This window comes from Nyctereutes procyonoides, unplaced genomic scaffold, assembly GCF_905146905.1.
Source record: "Nyctereutes procyonoides isolate TBG_1078 unplaced genomic scaffold, NYPRO_anot_genome, whole genome shotgun sequence".
Taxonomy (NCBI): Eukaryota; Metazoa; Chordata; class Mammalia; order Carnivora; family Canidae; genus Nyctereutes; species Nyctereutes procyonoides.
Window position 1 is genome coordinate 23,392,400 of NW_026575120.1, and position 16,269 is coordinate 23,408,668.

At 51.1% G+C, this 16,269-nt stretch overlaps 1 protein-coding gene across 3 annotated transcripts in view; it reads right to left on the minus strand.

Moving 5' to 3' along the window:
- DPP6 (dipeptidyl peptidase like 6) overlaps nucleotides 1-16,269 on the minus strand; it is an 821,668-nt gene that overhangs the window by 92,984 nt on the left and 712,415 nt on the right. For all 3 annotated transcript variants that reach the window (XM_055334558.1, XM_055334556.1, XM_055334557.1), the window contains one exon: nucleotides 2,340-2,494. In XM_055334558.1, the coding sequence (XP_055190533.1) occupies nucleotides 2,340-2,494 (155 nt within the window). The remainder of the gene's footprint in view (nucleotides 1-2,339; nucleotides 2,495-16,269) is intronic.

Genomic DNA, 16,269 nt, shown 5'->3' on the forward strand with positions numbered 1-16,269 from the left:
GCACAACTGGCTGAGAGCAGGTCGCCCATGCACAGAACCTGACGGAGAGCAAGAGGTAACTGGGCCGGTGCCATTCCTTCCCCAGAAACCCTACTCCCTTCTCGTTCCTCCCAGAACCTCTGATTATTATCATGAGCTCTGGAAAAGGAACCAGACAAGGGGTAGGAGAGGAATTCCTGGAGGTGATGCCCAGAGGTGGTGAGGCAGGCCAGATGAACTTTGGCCGTGGCCCAACGTGGGGGAAAGGGAAGTCCCTGGAAAAGGGGCTGGGTGGGTTCTGCTCCACATCACTGTTCCCCGCACCGAGCTCCCTCCTCTAGGGGAACAGCACCACTTGGAAGGGGAAGATGTGTCAGTCCACATCAGCGGGACTGCTAGGTCTGGCTGACACCCTCATTTCCTCTGTACCCTACATGCATACATGTCGGGTTTGCCAGGATGGGGCAGGAGTCTGGCGGGTTCACCATCTCATGCCTCTGACATAGGAGAGGGTACGATAGACAAGGGGCACCTGAATTCTGGGCATTCTCTTGGCCAGCATATGTTGCCTTTCCACGAAAACACGAACCATCTGAGGTATCATAATTCCAATTTCGCCTAGCTCAGGGTTCACTGGAAAACAAAGATGACTTTTGGGTCATTGGGGAAACCCCTGTAAAAAGGTTTACCAGGGAAACCACTGCATGTCTGGGTGGTTTGATGAGTCAGGCGGCCACTGGCCACACTGGGCACATGGGGTGGGGAGTAGAAGGGTCCAAATATTGGGCATTATTTAAAGGTTTCAGCATTATTTAAAGGTTTCTGAGTAAAATTCTGGACTCTTACACATGATATAGAGTTAAGTTCAATCCAGACCAGCTGAAAAAGGATTGAGAGAATTTTGTCCACAGGCAAACCCATGTGGTGTGTTGACATGTAGACGCTCCCAGAACGGGAGAACAGCAGAGATGAAGGCTGTGCCCTGAGAGCTGGGACCTCCCTGGATAGCGGCCACACCAATCGAAAAGCTACGGGAAAGGCTCAGGATCACCAGGTACTGTGGACTGAACGTCTGAGTCCCCCATTCCCCAATTCAAAATTCCTATGTCAAAGCCCCAACCTCCACAGTGATGGTATCTGGAACTGAGGCCTTGGGGAGGTGGTTATGGTTGGGGAGGTCATGAGCATGGGGCCCCATGATGGGATTAGTGCCCTCATACAGAGAGAAAGAGACACCCGAGCTCACTCGCTCTCGGCCATGTGAGGACACAGGGTCTGCAAGCCAGAAACTGGGTCCTCACCAGAACCCACCTTACTGGCTCCCTGACCTCAGACTCCGAGTCTCCAGGGCTCTGAGAAATAAATGTTTGTCCTATGGATCCTGAGATGACTGTACACCAGGTGTTTCTTTTATCTGGCCTGGGGCTCTGGGCACCTCATTGGCCTCACTTGTACATCGCTGCCCCTCTTGCTGCCAACTGCAGGTTGGCACGTCTTGTATTCCTGGTACACGAGGCCTGTGGCCTCAGCTCTCCAAGCCGTCTGGTGTTTGGGGAGCTGTGGCTCCATGCTCGCTGGCTGAGGTTTGAGGGGTCCTTCCAAGGCAGCCCCAGATGGGAAAGCGAGCGCTCTGTCACCAGGCAGGTGGAGGCAGGGAGCAGCTCATGTCTGCCTGGCCCATGGGCCTTGGTGGGGTCTAATGAAGCTGGTGGGTAGCCCGGTGGCCGCAGCCATCCTGCCAGACAGCAGCGTCTCTCCAGTTGAGTGGGCTGCATAAAATTTGGTGTCAGGTCCTCCCTTCATGCCAGGATGCTGTAATTCGCTAACAAAGCAAGGGTTAGACACGTGGACCCCCTCCATACTCAACTGCACCCTTGCAGTTCTCTGTGCCAACAACTGGTCCAGGAAGCACTTAGAGCCTGCAGGTCAGAATACGGCCAAGCACAAAACAGCCCGGCCCAGACCCAGGGGACCAGTGGCAGACAGAGGTCCCTCTGACCGCCCAGAAGCCATGTTCTAACATGGGGATTTGAAGAGAGAGAGCCCCAGGAGCAGGCAGTGGGAGTTCTTGTTGCCATGGCATCACAGGTGGAGGTAACGTATTTATTTTGGTTCTAATGAAGCTTAGACAAATGATTAACAGTAGTTCAATTATTTAAAATAGAATAAACCTGCCAACAAATTCAACTCAGCAAAGATGGGAATTTAATGCAATGTAATAGGGAATAATTAATCTTGTCTCTGTTTACTGCATTGCTGGTAACACGTCTGATTATATAGCTCCACATCTGGAGTCGCCTGGGTTGGAGGATGCTGATGGAAAAGGCGGAGCATTTGTTGTACCGTTACCCCTCGCCTACCTTAGGGTAGTGGTAGGGCTTCACAGTGGGGTAGATGGAGCCGGTGTAGGTTGGGAGCTCCATGATAGGCACGCGGGAGTCGTTGATGGTGGCGTAGGCGAGCCTCGTGCCATCTGGGGACCACCAGTGGGCGATGTGAGTCTTCAAAATCTCCTCTAGGGGAAAACAAAGAGGGGGAAATGTAGAGAGGCAAGACATGGAGCACGAAACAGTGCTGCATGAGCATGTCTGCGAGCTGGTCAGCGAACCATGAATCCCCTTGGGGACATTCATCTTCTGCAACCTTTGAGTGGTCTTCACCGTGTCCTGGGTATGCCCTCATTCCACGGGGGCTTGAGGAATGTCTGGTGCTGACCACCAAACCCCAGCACGGTGAAGCCCAATAAATCATGGTCCAACTGAACAGAAGCTCATTGTCTGGAAAACTCTATTTTTATTTTTTGCACACATTTGAACACTATCAGCCCAACATGTGCTTTTTGAATCTTATTATTATTGCACCACTGTGGGTTATGATTTTAAGATGCTTTAAAAAAGCAGAACCACAGGAAATCAATCCACAGGGAAGCAGGACACATCCAGGCAGAACCAAGGGAGAAAGTAAGCTATACAGGAGGCTGCATCCCAGGTCAGCTTGCAAAAGATGCCTGGGGGTTGGTGCCTGCACACGCACCCCCTCATGAGCAGCTGTGCAAAAGGAGAATGTGCTCAAGCATCAGCACCCTCCTCAGCCTTAAAGAAATGGTGAAATTCACCTGCTGTGGCACAGAAGCAACATGGCCCCATCTTCAACAGGGCTAGAATGGAAATGACAATTCTCATAGTCCCCCCCCATTATTGTGTCTTGGTTAATTAGAGTTAGCTATGGATGAGTTTTGTGGGGTCTGATGTCTACTCCGGAAAGAACAATTAATTCTATTCTGCTCGAACACCTTCTAAGTTACCAAGTCAGGGTGCTGGGTGATGAAGTTCTGGAATATAGGTGAGGTCCAGAGCTGACAACCAAGAAAGAATTCTCGAGACATCTTTGGTGCAAAATGGTGGTTTTATTAAAGCCCAAGGCCAGGACCTGTGGGCAGGAAGAGCGGCTACCCTGGGCCTGTGAAGGGTGGCTCATTATATACCTGGGAGCTGGGAGGGATTTGGGGATTGCGCGCTCTCTACGGAATTTTGGAAGCAGGGTTTCCAGGACCAAGAGGGGGTAGCTATTGTTGGGGAAAGGTCACTGATTCCCACCTAATTAAACCTGAGTCATGAGACCCGTCAGATGTGTAGGGGTGGGCCATGTGCTTGGGGGGTGATCACCAACGCGTTCCTTGGGGGTTTAGAGACAAAGGAAATTTCCAAAGGAGTTTTTATATGTTAAAGTAGACCTTCTTGCAAGATACATCCATGAAGGCAAGGGAAACAAAAGCAAAATGAATCATTGGGACTTCATCAAGATAAAAAGCTTCTGCACAGCAAAAGAAACACTCAACAAAACTCAAAGACAACCTACAGAATGGGAGAGGATATTTGCAAATGACGTATCTGATAAAGGGCTAGTTTCCAAGATCTATAAAGAACTTATTAAACTCAACACCAAAGAAACAAACAATCCAATCATGAAATGGGCAAAAGACATGAACAGAAATCTCACAGAGGAAGACATGGACATAGCCAACATGCACATGAGAAAATGCTCTGCATCACTTGCCATCAGGGAAATACAAATCAAAACCACAATGAGATACCACCTCACACCAGTGAGAATGGGGAAAATTAACAAGGCAGGAAACCACAAATGTTGGAGAGGATGTAGAGAAAGGGGAACCCTCTTGCACTGTTGGTGGGAATGTGAACTGTGCAGCCACTCTGGAAAACTGTGTGGAGGCTCCTCAGAGAGTTAAAAATAGACCTGCCCTACAATCCAGCAATTGCACTGGTGGAGATGTACCCCAAAGATACAGATGCAGTGAAACGCGGGGACACCTGCACCCCAATGTTTATAGCAGCATTGTCCACAATAGTCACGCTGTGGAAGGAGCCTCGGTGTCCATCAAAAGATGATGGATAAAGAAGATGTGGTCTCTGTATACAATGGAATATTACTCAGCCATCAGAAACGACAAATACCCTCCATTTGCTTCGACATGGATGGAACTGGAGGGTATTATGCTGAGTGAAATAAGTCAATCGGAGAAGGACAAACATTATATGGTCTCATTCATTTGGGGAATATAAAAAATAGTGAAAGGGAATAAAGGGGAAAAGAGAGAAAATGAGTGGGAAATATCAGACAGAGTGACAGCACAGAAGAGACTCCTAACTCTGGGAAACGAACAAGGGGTGGTGGAAAGGGAGGAGGGCAGTGGGTGGGGGTGACTGGGTGACGGGCACTGAGGGGGGGCACTTGACGGGATGAGCACTGGGTGATATGCTATATGTTGGCAAATTGAACTCCAATTAAAAAAAAAAAAGTAGACCTACAGGCTCCTGGGGGTCGGGCTAAGATGGCCTTTCGCCCTCAGCACAGTATGAACATGGAGGCAGTTGAGTTCCTAGAGGAATGTCCCTCTGCCTGTCTCAAGGGCTTGTTAATGTGCTGCCATGGGCTCATGCCTTGTCCTCAGCTAACCCTGTGTTCCCCATCACTGGGGACCAGAGACCCCATCTCGGTGCTGAACTGCTCTTAGGTCAAGGGATTGCCATGTACACCACCTATTTGTATTATAAATGAACTCCCCCTCAGATTTGTTTTACATTAATGGTCAATGTGATTACAGAATCACAGAATATAAGTCACACTGAACTGGTTGTTACTAGGTGTGTGCCATACACTGGCTCTGTGTGCCCGTGGTGACACAAAGGCCATCAAGGGCCCGGAAATCAGCTGAGAAAATGAAGTGAGCTAATGTGACACAAGGGACAGCAATGTACATTGGAACGAAGGCAAGGGGACAGCAGAAGGAGGGGTCATGGCGGGGTCGGGGGGATGGGACAAGGAGAAAAGGAGGGAGCTGGGCCAGGCTGTGTGGCAGGGGGCCGGGTTGGAGGGGAAGCACCACGGGCATCAGATGGCTGCAAGGTGGACACTGGGGCTCACGGCCACGTCTTGGGGACCCTGTGTACCGCAGCTGTGGAGGTGTTCACCATTGAGCCCAGGCCAGCAAGTAGGGTAGGCTGCAAACCCTTGATACTGGGTGTGGGGGCTGCCTGAAGGCGCAGCTGTCCCTCCGCCCCGGGCTCACTGGCCTGGTGGGGGGAGCCCCAGTGTATGGGCACCTGCACAGTGAGTGTATTCTCATATCCCTGCCTTCCACATGTTTTCCTGCAGGCTGCCAGCTGCTGCCAGGACCCTCCACTCGAGGCAATGTGGGTTTGCTACTTGACTGGTCGCCAGATGGCCAAGTGTCACCCAACACCCAGCACTCTTGTCCCCCGCATGTGCACCAGGTCCAAACCTGGGGCTTAGTGGACAATAGATTAAGGATGCAGAGTCCCTAGCCCTTGAACAAGGCCCCTCTGTCCAAGGAGGGCCTGGCAGCTGCCCCTCACAGCCCCACCTCCAGAGTCCTGCCACCTCGGGGCATCCCAAGGAAGGGTACAGAAGCCCAAAGGTCTCCTGAGGTTAAAAAAAAAAAAAAAAGGAAGGAAGAAGGCAACCTCTCCAGAGCCTGTAAGTTTCCAGCATCTCCAGCAGCCAGCAAAGTGACTTTCAGGTGTGAGTCTGGAATGAGGTGATTCAGAAGTGACTGTACACACAGCCACCTGACTCCTCTGCTTGGCGCACTGGATGGTGAGTAATAGACTCCAGCAGATGGTCCGCTGGAAAAAAAATAGGCACCATTTGCAATGCAATTTGCGGTGATTCTGCTCAATCATTTCTGTGCTGCAGGGCTGGGGGGAGGGAGCCAATCAAGGCGAGTGGAATCACAGAGAGTGAGCAGAATTGAAGGGGTGCAGGGAAGGAAGCAGAGTCTGCCCAAATCAGTGGCTTTTCATGGCACATGAAGTTGTGGCCAGCTCCGGATTATCCCAGTAGAGGAATGGCTGGCTGACCAGGGCTTTATAGAGGAAGCAGCTTTTGACAAAAACAAAACACCACTACAACCCCCAGAGATGACTCTGTTCTTCTCTTTGGACCTAGAGCAATCCCCTAAAATGGGAGGGATGCCAAGTGCACATCCTTGTGCAAAGTGACACCAAGCCCACGTTGGATAGGCCCCCAACGCTCAGTGGCAGTGGCAGGCCACTGGGGGCAGGCCAGTAAGGGAGCCAGCTTCCCATTCCCACCCTTCTTTGTGTGCATCCCGCTTCCAGACTCGCCCTCAGGAGAGAGAATGAACATGGGGTGAAGGCCTGGCCTGACTTCGTGCACAGAGGGTCATCTGTTTCCATCAGTTCCATCAGCAAATGCCAGTACCCTTCCACCATGCTCAATGCACCATGCAGAGAATCTGAATGCAAAAAATAAAGGGTCACTTCAGACTATATAGCACATGCTGGGTGGAAGGGAATTCAGAGACCATGTAGCTCAGCGATGACAAACATCTGGCATGTGTGTTGGCAAATGTTAGTTCCTTTCGCTCCCATCCCATGGCGAGATGATGGACAACGGGAAGGGGTCTGGCCTGCAGGGGCTAGGTCACACAGGACAGGGGGCGGGTGTGGGGGGAGCTGCCTACTTTCCCCAAATGCCCTGTAACGCATTGCTCCTTGGCATTTTTATTCTTCTCTGTGTTAGCTGCTCAGTAAAGACATAATTGAGTGTAAATAAGGGGAGAAGGACCAGGCCGATGAGACAGTTGGCCTTTTTGTGTTAATTATGAACGTCTCTATTCTGCAAACAGTTTCTCCAGGATCTCCGGCTCCATAAGGCGGTTGGCTTACATGCCGTGGACCAAATGCAGCTTAAGGACAGGGTTCTGCAGAGGAACAAAAGCGATCTCATCAACTAAATTACCTGACGAGCCCTTGTCTTGCAGCAAAACAAGCAGCTTGCCTTTCTGAGCTATTTTAAGTAACTGGAGAAACTAGACATTGCACCTGGCCTTCACCTCACCTGTCCTGTCCAGGGACCATTTTAGAATCAAACAAGAAAAATACATTCGGAGCCATTAACGAGTCACGACCGCCACTCCTTCAAGCAGCAGAAAGATCCATCCACGCGCTTAACACTTATAGTAGGATCTGGGCCAACGTTCCTCATTTCTTGTCACCATATCTTAAAGGAGCCAACTCCGCTCTTTGAACGTTATTTCGTCATAACAAACAATGTTGAGGGCTTATCTGGAAGGACGAAAATCTCTTTGGGCTCAAGGTGATAAAGGCCAATCCAGCAAAGAAGAGGAATTCTCACATATCCCCGAGTGTTTGGCACATGCACAATGAGAGGGGCCCCGACACGGTTCCATGGAGATAGCCTGGCATCACTAGGGCGGTTCTCGGGGAAGCACATGGGGATGGTGCCCACTTTTCAGGACAGATGCCAGGGCTCCACTCTTGGCAGAGCAATCTGTATTTGCTGGGGCCGGGGGGAGGACACAGGAGTCTTTTCTGCAAAAGCTTTGGTGTGTATTCTGGTTAAGAACAACCAATTCTGGGCATGGGGGGTGCAGTTGGTTAAGCATCCAACTCTTGGTTTCGGCTCAGGTCATGATCTCAGGGTCCTGGGATTGAGCCCCCTGTTGGGCTCTGTGCTCATCAGGGAGTGTGCTCTCTTCCTTTCCCTCTGCCTCCTCCTCCTCCTCCTCTCTCTCTCTCTCTCTCTCTCTCAAATACAAAAATAAATCTTTGAAAAAAACAGAATGACAATTTGGCAAATATGTTATATCTGATGGGACATGCATTGCATTTTGGAACTATAGGCATGTAGCTTTATCAGTACACATGACATATACTTCCAAATTATTTTCAGGGGTTTCCTTACTAAACAGAAGGTCACAGGTTCCCCCTAAAGGTGTGTGGTGGGTTGAACTGTGTCCCCCTCACATATGATATGGAAGGATATGCTGCATCCTAATCTCTGGTCCCCAGGAATGTGATCTTAATTTGGAAGGTCATTGCAGATGTGATTAAGATGAGGTCATCCTGTGCCCCTTTCTACAGAAATATGAGGCAGATATTGTGCTTTAATTCAGTTTGAGCTCCTCCACAAACCTTAAAAAACAATTTGTATCCCATTCATCACAAGAGCACCTGATATCCCGGATGGATATCTATTTTTTTAAAGATTTTATTTATTTATTAATGAGACACACACACACACACACGCACACGTACACACACACACACACACACACACACAGAGAGAGAGAGAGAGAGAGAGAGAGAGAGAGGCAGAGACACAGGCAGATGGAGAAGCAGGCTCCATACAGGGAGCCTGATGTGGGACTCGATATTGGGACTCCAAAATCACCCCCTGCGCTAAAGACAGATGCTCAATCCATGAGCCACCCAGGCATCCCTCCTGAATGGATATCTAACTGCATGGTGATGTACAGCATATTTGGTCGTGCGTACAACCGGGCGTGCCCATGGGTTCACGGGCTCGTGGATATCATGCCACAGCCTGTCTCCCCACCCCAATGGCTGGTGGCGCTGACTTGAATGTTGACAGGGCTTCCTGAGAGCAGATTCTAGAAGGCCTGTTGCCAGACTGAGCGCCATGCTGTTTCCAAAGTCTTGAAAAAATCACCACCTACAGTAATCAAGTTTTGCCAAGGCTGCATTTGCTAGAACATCGTGTGAGTTTAGAAGAGCCTGAAAGTAGGCCTGGCCACAGGGTCATGGCCCGAGGGAGGGGGGCTGGTGGTGGTGACAGAGAACAGTGAACTTGAAAGCCCTAAACATGCTGGCATTAATGAATGGAATCACGAGCCCTGCTGTGGGGTCAACATCCCTATTTTGCATGTCCAAGATTTCTTGTCCCGGTGACTCAACTGGCTACCAACTATCCAAGTGCCACGATGCATGGTCTGGAGGATGGAAAAGACAATGGGCTTCTGCCATAAGGATCTGACCCATGAAAGAGCAAAGAATCTTACTGTAGATCTATAAGAGCAAGACTTGAACCAAAGTGCCCTCCCTCGTCCTCCGTGCTGGTGCCACCAAGTGCAGGTACTCCTACTCCATGATGACTTTGTATATGTTTAAAAATCATCCTAAGCCACAAAGGGGGAGGGTGGGGGCTGCAGGAGAAAAGAGGGAATGTGCACGTGTGGAGCAGGAGGCGTTCAGCAGGTGCTTTTGCAGACCCTCTGCTCGTCCCTGCCCGGGGGGGTGGGGTCACAAAAACACCCAGCGGGGAGCAGAGAGGCCACACCTGTTCCCTGGAGGGATGAGAGGTGAATGGGGAGGGATGGTGCTGCCTGGCCAGACCTCATTCTCTTGTTTCACCTAAATTGTTCAGGAGCAGCACCTGTGCCAATTGCAAGTGTCACAAAGTGGGCCGGGATGGGCGAGGACCATGCTCGAGGGCTTCCCAGAGAGGAACCAAGGAGGAGACTGGGTGTTTGGGAAGAGTCCCCTGCCCTGCAGTGGTCAGGTGTGCGGTACTCAGGAGGATGGACACTGGAGCTGGGCTTGGGAGACCCAAATACGGCCCCGTCACTGTGTGACCTCGGCTTCCCTATCTGTAAATGGGGGCGATGACAGTGTGTACCTCACTGGGCCGTTGCTGTAAGAGTTAGACTAATTATTATTTATAAGTAACTGGTGTCTGTGCCTTGTAAGTGTCACGGGGACAGATGGTAGCGACAACCGAGGGAGCAGAAGCAACGCAAACAGATGAGCCTAGGACCAGAGCAACCAAGTGGCCCAGTGGGAGACATTGCTGAGCCGTCTGGGCTTGTGCCCGCAGAGCCCGGGCATCTGGTCACGGAACAGACCTGAGGTTGGGGGACCCTCATTAGGGATCACCCTCGTGGCTCCTGGTGATTGGAGGGCCAAAGGGTAAATGGCCACACTTCCCTACAAGGTCCCAGCGGGTTATTCCAGACTCACTGGGACAAGCTGCAGTGACATGCTGGAAAGGTCATTGGGATTCTCCCAGCACACTTTGTAAAGTTTCTGCAAAAATTATGTTTCTTCTGTAACAAAACAACCCAAACACCCACCGCTCCCCCCCACCTGCCCCCATCAAGTCCTTGTGACGTTTCTTTTATAATAAAAACATGAAGGATCATGGCTGGGAAGGCAGGGCTGATTCAGGCCGACACTGGGCGACATGGTTTTTCTCGCCTTCTTCTGCCCAAACCACATAGGCCATCGCCCACGTGCCCTTGCACCACATGTTTGCTTAACCCTCGAGACAGCCACCTCGGGGACCGACCGTGACTATCTTGGCTTTCTTCCTGGAGGAAATTGAGGGGGCAAAGGTGAAATTGTGTGCTCCAATCACAGAGCCAGTAAGTGAGAGAGTGGATCTGTGGAAAATATTGACCGCAAGCACGTTTGTCCAGTGTCCTCCTGCCTCCACCCCACTCCCTTACCTCTTCCCCATGGCACCCCTGGATGGGCCCCTGTGCTTTTGGACCCCGGGAACACACTGAAAATGACATGAGGGTGAATGTGGACTGTGATGCGTCCCGTAGACCTCAGGTCATCTGATTGGATGCCATTACAGAGTCGCCCCGGACACAGCCTGCCACCTGCACCCCGGCACTGGCCAAACACTGTTTTAAATTCAGCTCCCAAAGGGCATTCAATGTAAAAAAAAAAAAATATATATATATATATATATATATATATATAGAGAGAGAGAGAGAGAGAGAGAGAGAGAGAGAGAGAATGTTCCACTGTAATATGCTAACTGACTTTGATATTAATTTAATAATCTATACAGTGATTGGGGGGTTACTATCTTTGGTAAAATATATTACCAACCCTGCAATGATTTTTTTGATTTCCTCAGACAGTTATGGTTTTCTTCTTGGCCCTTTGCCAAAGCTGATCATCCTGTTAATATTCACAAGAAAGTTAAAAAATGATTGAGATTCTGAAATTGGAATTTTAATGGGATAGTGACTTAGCTACCAAACGAGATTTACCGCAGTTTGTATTTATGAAGGTTTTTTTTTTCAAAGTACTGACTTTATTTTGTCCTCTTCTGAAAGTTAGGGTTTTTCACCAAAAAGCAAATTACAGCCTTGAAATGATATGTAACATTTCTTTTATCTATTGAGTTTTTTAAAGTTGTGTCATGAGAATAATATTTCCTCTTACAATATGCTGCAGAAAAGCTCATTATTATACATATTTTCAAAGAAAATCCTAACGGAGCAGAGTCCCCCTAATCAGTCTCAGATACTCTGTGTAATTATTTCTTAATATCAGTGAAAACATATTTTGGAAACAATGGCTATCAAAAACAACGTGTATGAGACAGGAAATTAGATCTTAAGCGTCTTCTTCCTCTTCTTTTTTTTTTTAAAGAGGAAGGTTAATTAACTGTAAATTATAAACAGCACTGAGAACAGTTTCTATGCCCAACAATAGCCAAGTTATGAATGATACTTGGTTCTATTGTTCAAAAAACAAGAGTCTGCCTTTTGACTGATGCAGACACATCCTGCCCACGGGTAAATGGCCCAGGAATCGGTGACAGGGAGGGTAAGCTGCTGTGCTGTCTCTGGGGTGCAGATGGAGGAGAGGTGGGAGGGGGGCACTTAGGCCCATCCCCAAGCAGGGGCCAGGCCGTTCCTAACAGCCCACCCCTGTCCCCACCTGTGTCCTTCCCCTGAATTTCCCAGGATTGTTGCCATCGCTCTAACTGAAGCAGCTCTGCACTGTGCATCAGGCTAAGGGCGTGAGGTCACCCATTCCAGATGGGCACGAGAGCTTTATTCTACCCCAAGCCCAGGCCGTGTGCCTCCGCTGGACAGCCCTTCCCAGATGGGGGACTGCACTGAAGAAAGGGACAGAATGAATGGGAGGATGTGGCCATGGCCTGAGTGCAGCCTGTCTACTGCCCGAGGGGCAAAACTCCACAGATTCGATGCAGAGGAGGTACCAGCAAGTCAGAAACACCTGCTGGGTTCCCAGAAACCACAGATTTAGGGGGCCTCCACCTGGGTGCACCTTTGTAGACCAGTGTATAATACCACGTTTCAGAGGGTGAGGAAGGATCAGAAGGTGCCAGAAACACACTCCTGACACTCGGCAGCCTTGACCCGTGTGGGGTTCACTTCCCCGCTGCAGCCAGCATCACCGCGAGAGCATCACAGTCACCTTCCTACCACTCAGTGGTTGCTTACACTTCTTCCCACCCTCATTTGCCTTCTGTACGTCCTGTCCTGCTGTTCAGAACCACAACACTGCTGAGTCTGGATGTGACAGAGAAGCCAGGAGCTCAGGAGTTGGCTGGGTCCTGGCGGGGGGGGGGCAGCTGAAAGAAAACTGACCCCATGTCCCCACTTCTATAGGCTACAGCTCCATCACCTGTCCTAGGAGAATGCCCTGTGTTGGGAACATGGACACCCCCCTCCCCCACCCAGAGTGCCTCCCCAAAGGCTGTCCACCTGCAGACAAGCTTCCTTTTGCCATCCACCACTTGGGTGAGGTCATCCTCTGCAATGGTCAGTGACAATGGCCACCACTGTGTGGGACCATGACCCAGACTTCCATGCAACATTCCCATTCTTACCATTTCTCTCCCACTTGCCCTCTAGTGGATTACCTGTTCCCATGAAAGCTTCTGTCCTCTTCAATACCATCCTACTTCACTAAACCGATTGCACAACTGGGGCATGACCTGAAGTTTGGAAGCCACGGGCAATCCAGAATTAATGCCGGCACTGCAGACCTGTTCTCGCCGACCTCACCTGCTGCCAGGAGTGGCTGTAGCGCATCAGAGCAATGGGTATGCTCCCACCAGGCACTGGCCGGTGGCCCTGAACAAACCCCTCAAGCCCTCCGTCTTCACATCCCTCACCCAAGAGAGACCAAGTGTGGAGGGGAACTGGTGAATCATTGAGGTCATAGGGCTGCCCTTCCCCTGAGGCATGGCCTGCCACGTGATGCCCCCCACCCCCACCCCGCACAGTGCGCTGTAGGGTACATGACACACCGGGTGATGATCTCTCCAGAACATTGCCTGACATTGCCGATGTTAGGAATGTTGGGCACGTGAGCTCTGGGGTCCACTTGATCTCAAGGAGCACAGTGTGGGCAGGAACAGGAGGGAACGCTGTCGAGATGGGCAGGACGGTTTCTGTGTAAACTGCCTCCCCACTCAGGGCCAAGCCGGGCCCCCACAACTCCCCTTCTGTGGCTCCTCACCACCCCCACCACCACTCGCTCCTCGAGAAAGCTCCAGGTCTTCTCTTCATACAAGACCCAGCACCCAAGCAAACCAAACAGCACGGTTAGCTGAGGGCCCCCAGCCTCCATCCACTCACTCTACTTATTATAATAAATCAATAAATCAGAAAGATGAGACACTGATCCACGCTGGTGCCAGGACGCTCTGTACGGCAGCTGCTATACTGTTAATGTCAATCATGCCTCTGGGGTGTGAGGTGCTTTGCTTTTTATGACACATCTCCCCTTCATCATATAGATACGACCAGTGTTGACCGATAAATTACGCCCTGTCACCAGATTCCCAAGGCTGTGAACGGGGATAACTGTTCCCCGTTCTGCAGGGTGGTATGAACAAGCAGAGATGAAGGCTGCCTCCTACAAGGATGCTGGGCCTTGACTCAGTGTCAGAAGAGAGAAATTGTCCCATTTTTTAACCTAATGCATGGCGTTTTCTAACAGTGACAACACGAGTACTCATAGCTTCAATCTGCTGAGTGCCCCAGAACGGACCGAGCATGCACACCGCTGTACCTGCCGTGACGCTCCCCCTGGGGCCACCAGCAGGGGCTGCTGCTCTCCACAGCACAGGTGGGGCCACTGCAGCTCGGCCACAGGGACTGGCTCGCCGAGCTCACACAACCGGCACATGAGGCTGCCTGACTCCAAACCCCCGGCTCTGACCAGGGCACCAACTTTGCTGGAGGCTCAGCTTCCACTTCTGTGCAATTGCAGGTTTGCCACATTCTCTGAGCCTGTGATTTCCGGTCCAATTTGCGAAGAAGACATCTCTATGCCCTGGGACGGCCCTGGGATATGCAAATGGAGACGAAGCGGGAGGGGGCCCCTGAAACCCAGCTCTTCAGTGCAGTGTAGGTGGGACGAACTTCTGCCCTCAGGGCAGCAGGCAGGCCAGGGGGTTGGTGACGAGGGATCAGGCTGGCTTCTCACAGACCCCGTCCTCACTGCAAACTCGGAGCTCCACATTCTCCTTTCATGGGGAGGGCATCATGGTCCTGGTCCAAAGGCTGGGGGTGTCGGGCTTGCTGTAGGATTCTAATCCGAGAGTGGAATGACTCTTGGTGATTTTTCTAAGTTGTGCCATTGGAGCTCAGAAGGGAGGCGCCTTCCCCTGAAGAGAGGACCAGTGGAACCACGTCCTGCCGATGCTCTGCGGCATTGATGTGCCGAATGTTCTCTGGATTCTCTCACAGACCCTTGACTACCTGTGCCCTGAGCTCATCCTTTTCCCAGTTTCTTCTTCTCTCCTTGGAGATAACAATACCCCCAGGCAGCCGGCACCCCAACTTGGTGTTGAGGTGCCCTGTGTCCTCTGAGCTTCACAGGATCTGGCAGGTGCCGTCAGCCTGGTACCAAGTCTTTCCTACTAGAGACTGGACATTCACAGCACACTCGATGGCCCTGGTGGCCCCAATTGGGGGGCCACTGCGTCTGTCACTCCATTTTACAGAGGAGGTGGTTGCGGCCCGAGGATGTTGACCCAGCTGGCTGAAAGGAAGCATGGGAAGCTGGACTCAAGACCAGCTCTGAGGACCGGCGGAGGGGAGACAGAGTCACTGACCCAGAATCCCAGGATGGGGGCAGAGCCTGGCTTAGTCTCTCTTCCGGGCCCACCACTCTCTCCACCACACTGTGGGGCTGGCCACGCAGAGAGCGAGGCTACAGCCTCTGCCGGGCTGCTCACAAGGCTGGCAGCTTAGGCACCAGCGTTTGGAGAATCCATCTGCCTCAGTAACATCAGTATTGCAGACTGTCATCTTTGAGGGAGGCAAAGCACAGATGAAAATGCAGTGCAGTGGGATGGGGCTTGGGCCGTTTCTAAATAAAGTGGCCCCATGGATTCTGACTAGTAATAGGGTCCCAACATCCCCACTACTATGCACATCGGAGAAAACCAAAGCACCCCGAGGAATCTGGTGCTAGAAAATCGCAAAAGACATAAATAACATGCCTGATAGATCTGTATTCAGAAATAAATGGCCTCATTCTAAATACAGAAAATCTTATTTATTCCTGCTTGCATCTGCTGCCTTTTTTTCTGCCTCTAAATATTTTATCCAAGGTGCCGGGAGCAGAATTAAATGGGGGGTTAAAAAAGAAATCGGTGAATGTCAAGCCAGGAGGCAAGTAGAGCTTTTACCTTGCAAGGCTCACAGCCTCCCTGGCTAATCAGCGGCGTGTGATTTGCATATTACACACTGTGAGCATCTCATTATCATCATCGGAGAGACCTGCAAACCCCAGCGCTTGCACACCCAGGGCCCCTGCACTGGTCCCCACACCCCGGCTGCTTGGGCCAGCCACCAGAGGGCAGTGTCCCCTTCCCCGCAGGGCAGAAGAAACGAAGTTGGGGTTTGAGGGTTTGAGTTTCTGTTCCAGGGCCGGGTGGGTGGAACAGATTTTCCTTATAACTCACTGGCTGCTAACCTGTGGCTTCTCCCGTCCTCTTTCTGTTTGTGCTGGGGCCGGGGGAAGGCACAGATACTTGTCTCTACAGCTGGAGTCTTCCAAGTAGAAAATTTTCAAGCTGCTTTTGTGGGGTGGGCCGCCCAAGGCCTCGGACGGTGCCTTGGGCCCCACATGTGGGTGGGCCGCTTAAGCTGCTGCAAGCCTGGGCCACACCGCA